This window comes from Prinia subflava, chromosome 7 (assembly GCF_021018805.1).
Source record: "Prinia subflava isolate CZ2003 ecotype Zambia chromosome 7, Cam_Psub_1.2, whole genome shotgun sequence".
NCBI classification, from domain to species: Eukaryota; Metazoa; Chordata; class Aves; order Passeriformes; family Cisticolidae; genus Prinia; species Prinia subflava.
Window position 1 is genome coordinate 24563271 of NC_086253.1, and position 8999 is coordinate 24572269.

General features: G+C 43.9%; 1 protein-coding gene across 2 annotated transcripts in view; it reads right to left on the minus strand.

The window, feature by feature from the left end:
* Window positions 1-8758, minus strand: part of KCTD8 (potassium channel tetramerization domain containing 8) — a 97465-nt gene extending 88707 nt beyond the window's left edge. Inside the window, exons 1-2 of one of the 2 annotated variants that reach the window (XM_063401859.1) lie at window positions 7862-8758; window positions 5384-7348 (exon numbers count right to left, since the gene is read on the minus strand). In XM_063401859.1, coding sequence (XP_063257929.1) covers window positions 7116-7348; window positions 7862-8705 — 1077 coding nt within the window. In that variant the 5' untranslated portion in view covers window positions 8706-8758 and the 3' untranslated portion in view covers window positions 5384-7115. Of the gene's footprint in view, window positions 1-5383; window positions 7349-7861 lie in introns of those variants that run through there. The other variant, XM_063401858.1, reaches the window with a different exon arrangement.
* Window positions 8759-8999: the final 241 nt, after the last annotated feature.

The window sequence follows — 8999 nt, forward strand, 5'->3', positions numbered from 1 at the left end:
CCATAGCACACAGAATGGGCAAACACACTGCTCCTTATCTCCGAAGGCTTATCTCCTCTTCTGAGCAACCCCAGGAAAGGCAAGAGAAAAGTAATTTCACAAAGAGTATTTCCATAAAAATTTTAAAGCATTGTGTTCATCTTGCTAGAATCATGAAGCTCATTAACACCACTGTGATTTTGCTGGTGAAGTCTCCAAAGTATTTAGAGCTGTGATGATATGAATGGAGCAGCACCTTGCAGCTTTAAAGATGCATCCTTTAGTTTGTCTTCTGAAGCTACACTGTCAAAATGTAATGAATATGATAAGTTTAGCTATCACAATCTAATAAAATGCAACCAAAATGGAAAGGCACTAGTTTCTAAGGTCGCCATAAAAATTACAAATCATCACTGCTTAACTCCTGACAGGATTTTGTCTATTAAAAACAGTTATGAAATGAAATAACCACTTGTGTAGTTTGAATTTCACCTTTATGAAAGGGACTAGCACAAGGCTATTTGTTGCTTCAGTCCCAGTGAAGCTGCAATTTTGAATGGAACTTGATTCTGAGTTTCACACACTGTTGGTCCTTATACATATGATTAGTTCCATTTAGGTTAAAGGAAAAAAAAAAGTAATTAATTCACTGGATATTCTTGAATTTATATGAGGTAAAAGCAGAGTGTGCAATTACTGGCTTAAAACTAAAAAATAAAAATAATACAAAACATTTAAATGAAAGTACTTCATTTCTGCTGAGAATGGTATTTTACACATAGGACATTTTTCTCCTAGCATTTATTCAATATATGAATTCTAAGTAGAGTATAAATTACTTCTTCTGAAAAAGAACATGCAGTTTGATCAAGCTGGAGCGAACAACCTCCCAGGAAATCTATCATGAAGCATTTGATTTGCTAAAGCAAAATGAAATTTGCCTAGTAATTTTTCTTGAAGATTTTCCACTGGACTTCCAGTGGTTTGGTTTATAAAAGAGCTGTGATTTGAGTGGCATTAGTACTCCACATGCTTCAGGAAATAAAGGCCTTGTAAAGAGAAGTGAAACAAAATTACCCTTGGGTATAAAAATAACATCAGTTTGTTAGGTTAGGATCTTAGCTGGTATAGTGTCTCCAACCTTTTTTCAATCACAATCAAATAACCACCAACCAAATAAGCAGTCTGTAGTGTGAAAAAGCCCTGCAAACACAACCCCACCAGCTGAACTATGTAACAGACTACTTACATGACTCTAGCAGTAAAGCACTCCTAAAGTGGAGATAGAAAATCTGAAGGAAAATCTGGGAGCAAACGCAGAGCAGGGCTTTGCCGCTCCCGTGGAGTGTGACACCCAGGACCTGCCCAGCTGCTGAGACAACGCAGGGCAGTGGCTGGGCTGGCTGAAGCTCCACGAAGCACCACACCAGTCCCGAGCTGCTCAGGACACCAGCAGGTGAGATGGATGCACACCACCCTGGGCCCTGTCCTTCTTGACCCATCTGGGTATTCTGAGCTCATCCTTAGGCTGGTGATGCACCAGAACATGCCCAATTTCTTCTGGCCACTTTGCCCAGGCAATGCTGGTGTTCAGCTGGACCAAGAAGAGGGCTTTTCCTGCCCCTCTGCTCTTCTCACACCCACAGGATCTTACTTTGGACCTCCAACAGCGCTGCCTGAGCAGTTCTTAATTTCTGGAGACCTGTGTTTAGATGTGGAACTATGGCAAGAAAGGGGATAATGTGACAATTAATGAACACTCTTTTGGTGCAAATCTCAGTGAATTTTTGTTAGCCACACAAATTCTCACCCCAGTGTAATGAATGTGGTATTTGCAGCAAAGGAGAAGACCAGCCATAGTGAAATACCAGCCATATTGTACCGAGAAAGCAAACATTGCAAAATATATTTTATTAGCAGTAATGCTTTAATTTTAAATCATCTGCTTGGAACAATGTTAAAAGGAAAGCTTTTGTATGCATAACTTCTGTGCTTGAACAGCAGATAACTAGAATTTCATGTTGACACTAAAGAAAAAATAAAATATGATTTGCTCATCTTACTGTGGAAAAATAAACATTTCCCTGCAACTACTGTCATAAATCCTTGAAAATCTATGAAATGATCTGACACCAAGAAGTGGTTCTCCTGCAAAATATTACAGATCCAGCAAAGTCAGCTTTTCTAACACTGTCACTTTTTTCCCCAAGTAATCCACAAGAAATACCAGTCTGGGATAATATCAAAACCATTGTGTTTCCATTTCCTGACATCAGAAATAACAGCTGCTTCCATCAATTCTTGCTTATTCTTTATTTAGCATTGATCCTGGTTTATAATATCCAGGATAGTTGATTTTCTCAGTTAATCTCTAATTCTATTTTTAAAATAAAACACAACATTTCAACACTCAGCTCTAAATATTAAAAAGACTCCACAATACTTAAAAACATGATTTTACCATAGTAAGACCAGAAACTGGACACAATTGATAAAATGTGATCACAAATCATTGGGTTATGTATATTTTGATTGAAGTATAAAAAAAAAAATCAAGAGGTTCCTGGCACAGTTTTTCACTTCAGCAGTGTCTTTATATCAGCTGTAGAGGAATGCAGTTATTTTGATTTTTTATTAAAAGGTCAAACCAGTTCAAAGTTCTTTTTAATCTCATGTTTTAAAATAATTCTGAGATGAAGTCTATTGGTTGAAATGATGACTAACATCAGAATACCAGTTTCAGTAGACTAGATTATCACACGTTATATCAAGTGGCAGCATAAGAGTAATATTCTTATATTATTAATTATGACTGCACACATTGATTCATCCCATTGCATTCAGGAACATATATTTTGGAAGAATGACAAGATGAGGAGCAGTCTATTATTCAATTTTAAGCTGCATTAAGAGTTGAGCTGAAATCATAAGATAGAACATCCTAAAGTTCTGTGTCAGTTTTCCAAAGTCAAAGGACTGCCTATAAAATCTCTTTAAAGGGCTTTGCTCAATAGTCCTGTCAGAAACAACATGTCTAGATCTTGAAACTTTTAGAAATCTGAAGTTTTTCTACACTGTGCTCATGACACTGATTTAATTCTTCACATCATCTTGCAGCACCAAAAATTTGTACTCTAATCTTCAAGGCTCTGGTTCAGGTTCAAAGAAAGTTGTCCAAACTTATCTCCATGTGTCACAGAGATGTAATACCCTTCTCTTTTTTTTCTTGGTCTCCTCTTTCTCCTCAATGTCTTACATATATTTATTCCAGATTAGAAAGAGTAGCACAGATACACCTCACACATTAAAAACTCTACCAAAGATGCAGCGATGGATGGAGAACAGCTTGACATGGTCACAGTAACCACCTGCACGATGGCTCTCACACCACCCTGCCCCAGAAAGAGCAGTTCAGGGTTATCTGCCAATACACCAACCCCTCACTATCCCACTGGGATGCTGAACTGGATTTGACACTTACAGAGCAACTAACACCTCAAAGTACTTTACATGCAATGGCACAATCAATGTTGGTTAGGTTTCGTTGCTGTTGTTGGGTGGGTTTTTTTGAGGGAGTTGCTGGTATCATTTCTTTTCAGGTTTTTTTTTTTCAAAATACCATATTGCCTCCTAAAACTTCATTGCTTCCAACTGCTTATTCCCCATCTGATTACAAAATTATTATCACTTGTTTATGACAATTTCCACAACATTCAATGTAATCTCAGAGTGCTGTGACTTCAAGTGGAAAATAAGCACCATAAATCCATGCTAATGTCACCCATTACAAAACAAAAACCAAAGAAAAAGAAAACATAAACTGTCATATGTGAAACAGGAGTGTCAACATAGCAAGCATGTCAAAGTTCTCAGGAAATATTACTGTATTCTTCTTATAATAAAGATGTCATTTCAGCACAGTAAGCTTTCAGCTGAGCACAATACTCTCAAGACCCCTAAGTCACATTGCATAGCAGATGTTAAAAGTAAAATCCATTAGGACTAATTAGATTCTACAGAAGAAAAAAAACTAGTAATAGCCTGCACAGGCAATCTTGCATTACACAACAGTACTGAGAGATACCACGAGCCACAAAAAAAAAAAAAAAAATCCCCCCCAAAAACATTACACATGTAAATTTCACCCTTTTCTCACAAAGATGTCAGCTAACAGAAGTTTCAGTGCTTGCAGCCACAGCAAGAAGGAAGGTCTCCTATTTAGAAGCAACTTTTGTGAAGGCCATAACCTATTCCATATCAACAGGTAATTAATTAATCTGTCATCCTCTGTGGGATTGTGAAAATAAGCAGTAGAAGGGTTTGAGCATCCTTCCCAAACTGCATATGCATTTCACATTACACTAACCTGACCCAAGTCATCCTCATGTGTACCAAGGTGACAGTGTTTATAACATGGAACCAAAAAAAAAAGTTTGTGGTGCTCTCCAGTAGAGCCTTTTCACTACCATGTAGGAATTTGCTCCTTTAACTGACCATTAAGAGACAGACAGGATTTGTAATGGACATGTGGAACAGATTTATGAGCACTTTTCAGAACTGAGCCACCAATGCAAGGTACAGGCTAAATTCTGGCCATGTACTAACTGTGTAGACAAATTAATCTGTCACTGCATACATGATAGTTAAAACACCACTAGGGGCAAGGAACTTAATTTTTCTTTACAGGATTCATACATACTAAGAAGGAAATCTGCTTTTGGATTTGTCATGACACCTTGCCAAAGGCTGAAGTGTTATTTCCTGTTAAGCAGTGTCAAACAACCTCTGGTTCCTCAATCAGAATTAGTCTGCAACTACTCCTCTATCCTTAGATATTAAGCAGTTCATAAATGAGTTAAATATATATGCATTATCCCAGGTGAATTTGATCTTCCAGAATGTTTAAGAATATAAAGTAATTTCATTTTTTTTTAGAAAAGTGATAGATGATAATTTCAACTCAAAAAACCTACCAAAGTTTGAAACAACCTAGAAACAGACCTAAAATATGCTTCACAAACCACAGATTAAATCTTTGTCATTCTTTAGTAGCTCTTGGGGAGAAACTGATTTCACTACTAATGGCCTCAGAAAATGGACAGAATGAATATATCCTCATGTATGTTTCCAATCCCTTTATTATCTACTATTACTAAGAAACAGAATTGCCCACAATCCTCAGGAGAAATGGTGAAAAAGAAGTTTATGTGACTGCTATGGACTTACAGAACAACAAATAATACAGTTGCTGCTGGTTGCAGATGCTCATGCTGTGAATAACAAATGCAAATGCAGGTACAGCTTTTTCCAGTGGGATATAAAACTAGGTTTCTTCTTCGCTTGCACCAAATTAAGTCTCAGGCACTGTCCAAAACTGGAATAAGCTCCCTAAAGTCTTTCTCCTTGACTTTTTTTTTTGCATGTAAAACACAGTCCAGGGTTGGACAAGAGAGCTCTTGAAATGAGCAACTTCCCACCTAAAACTGCTTCCTTCCTGGGGTTCATGGGGACATTCAGCAAGGAATAAATTGAAAAGTGACTGCTCTTCTCCTTGTGTATTCAGCTCTGCTGATGAGCAAGGAAGGAACAGGGCCCTGGTGAATGCTGTTGGAGAGCTTACAGCCAGTAGTCCTGATCCCTTTTCTTGCTCTTGGTGCAGAGCACAACGCTTCCAAGGTTCACTCTCCCTTTGCTAGATCCTTGTGCAGCTGTCAGGCAAGGCAGCAGCACATACACAATCCATTCAGGGCATATTATAATTATTTATTATAATAAAGTGTTGTTTAATCAACAGTCTCCATCACTTGGACATTTAGTCAGACTGAAAAAAAAAAGGACAGCAAAAAACCTAAAGCATTTACTTCAGGCACTGTTTCACATGTTTCTCTTCCAATTTTGGTGATTTTCTTAAGTGTTGTTTCCACCTTGCAATATTTCAGAGAAATGTGTCTGGTCATAAGGTATAAAGTCATTATACAAAAAAGTTTCTAAATGCATAACAAGCAACCAAAATTAAAATATGCTCAACATCTTTCCAGCCCATTTTTATCTTAGCCATTTTTTTTTTTTGCATTTAGAAGTAAAAACAAAACCCTCACCTAAAAATTTAACAAAATCATAAATTTTCAGTTAACTGTATCGATTCAAGTAATTAACTATTTTATTTTTCACAACATCAGAAGCTTGAAGACTAAAAACCAAAACAAAAACCATGACATACAACATTCAGTTCATTCCTGGCATTATTCCAAATAAATCAGTGGTATTACACTGGGGATTAATTTGGAACATTGATGTGAATTAGAGGACTGTACTATACAGCAACCTCATGTTAACATATACACAAAAAATAACCAAGACACTATGAGCATCACAAATGCACACAAAAAATTATGCACCTAAAAATCTATTTCTAAGCAAATGGTACATACTATTTCAAGTAGAAAATTTTACTATTTAGAAAATAATTATGTCAAATTTTCTGAGAAAGAAGGTTTAATAATCATATAAAATACATGACAGAATTCCACCCAGGAGAATGTGAAGCTCCTCTAGAGCTCAGTTTTCGCATATCCTATTGAAATATGACCACTGGTAAGTTATGCAATGAATCTTCAAAATCTGTTTTAATCCAGTTTCAAAGATTGATCTGAGTACTCAAGTCTGCTCAGCAAATGGAAGTCACCACCTATACAATATAGAGCAATATAAACTAATAAATTTCTCCTCCCAGTAGAAAACCGTTCACATTTCCCTCCTCTATTAAATACCGTGCCTAAGTCCAGTTTTGCAGGGCAAACAAGTTGCTTCTGTTCAGCCGCCTTACTGGTGAAGTTAGAGGCTGCATTTCCCACCTCACCACAGAGGCAGGCAGATGCTCTGCCAATTCCTCCCTTCTTTGCTCAGGGAGCTTGAGACCACACAGGGGCAGGACAAGAAGTGAATGCACAACACCTCTCTCTTCCGCCGGCTCGCTCGACTCTCAAACACATCTGTAATGTTTAAGGCTGCCTCTGCCTTTCAAAGACAAAGCTCTGCCAGGGGATGGTGTTCTCCATCCAGCTGCGGTTTCACTACCCGAACCCGCTGCTCAGTCAGTGCCCTACATAGCACAGCATACTTTGCCAGATTGAAACTCATTCGTCATCGCCCGGTTTTCCTATCTGCGAGTGACCCGAAACCTTTAGGGCTACCCACAGCCAACCAGCGAAGCTGCTTAGGAGCTGTGTAATGCCTATGGAGTGGTTTATTTTCTCTTTTCCAATTTTCGTCCACCTTGGAGCCAGACTCTTTCTTGCTCCTTGGGAAGTTGGCTGTGCCCTCGCTGCCCCTATCCTCACGGGGACCGTGCCCAGGCGCAGTGCGCTCACTTGAAGGAAATGCAGCGATAAAATATTAAAACCCTTCCTTGCTCGGGGCCCTCTGCGCCGCCTCGCCGGCGGGGAGCACCGCAACCTCCGCGCCGGAGCCGCGCCCGCACCGCGCACCGCGCCCGCCCCGCGGGGCAGGGACACCCCCGAGGCCACAGCCCCCGACCCGTGACCAGTGACCCTTCCCCCGGGACACCCCGACACGCGGGGGCTGCCTCTCCTCCGGGCACTGAAAGGCGGGATCAGCCCAGGCTGCCCCACGGAGTGCGGGGAAACGCTCCCACGCCGCGCTCCGGACGGGGCACTCCTGTCCCGCCCCCACAACGCACAGAATGAGATTTGAACTGTGGCGGTGACGGAGCGGAGCGAGGGGAACGGGGCACCCCCGTTTCTCTCCAGCTACGTGTTGCTTTGGGACAGCGAGGGCTCTGGGGGTGCAGCCGAGCTTTAGGAGCACCGCCACGCACCGGGCCGAGGGCGGGGACCGAGAGCGGGGCGCGGGCAGCACTTACTGAAGAAGATGTACTCCGTGTAGCTGCTCCAGATCTTGTCGTCCCTGTACTGGTTGATGAAGGCGGCGGTGCCGGTGGAGTTGCAAGCCACCATGTGGAAGCCCGCCTCGGAGAGCCGGTCGAAGGCTTGCTCCAGGTAGGTGAATTTGAGGTAGAAGCGGGAGGTGTACTTCTCGGGGGGCCGGTCGGGGTCGCGGCTCTCGTTGAGGGTTTCTCCGAAGACCTCCTTGGCCAGGGCGATCCTACCGCACACCATGATGCGGGCGACGCGGCGGAACTTGGCGTCCGCCTGGTTGTCCCGCACCGTGGTGTAGGAGCCGCGGTAGCCCACGGTGAGGAAGCCCGAGCGCTTGTCCAGCGCCGCCCGCTGAAGCCGGTCGCTGCTGCCCTGCGAGTTGCTATCCTCCAGGTCGCTCTGGCAGCCCTCGTCGTTGAGCGAGCTCTGCTTGGTGACCTTGGGCGACAGCAGCTTCACCAGGTCGCCCAGCTGGAAGTACTCGGCCTCCCGCAGGAGCCGTTCCTTCTCGGGGAAGTGCTCAGGCAGCGCCAGCTGCTTGTCCCGCAGGTAATCCAGCACGTACCTGAAGAGGAAGCCGTCGCGGTCAATGAAGAAGCGCGCCCGGCTGTCCCTGGGCAGCTGGCGGGCCGCCGCGGGGCCGCCCCGGCACGGGGAGAACATGGTGGCCAGCGTGCTGTCCGGGACGCTGAGCAGCGTGGAGTGCCTCGTCACGTACACCTGGCCCCCCACGTTCAGCTCCACCACCTCGGGGAACGGCGAGCCCGACGGCCCCGACACCATGTCGCTGATGGGCAGGATGCTGCCGCCCGCCTCCTTCAAAGCCATGGCTGCGAGCGGGCGGCCGCGAAGGAGGGTCTCCCTCCTAAAAAAGCCGGCCTCCCTCCACCCCTCCTTCCCTCCCCTCCCCTCCACCCACACCTCCCTTCCTCCTCCTCCTCCTCCTCCTCCTCCTTCCCCCGCCGCCCGGCGCGCCCGGAAGCGCCTGGACGGAGCCGCTGCTCCGCTGCCCTCCGGCGCAGGACCCCGGCCCGGGCGCCGCTCGCTGCCCCGGCGGTGGCACGGCCTGGGCCGGGCTCCGGGGCGGGCTGGCCCGGCGCGACCCGAGCCGAGCCGAGCGCC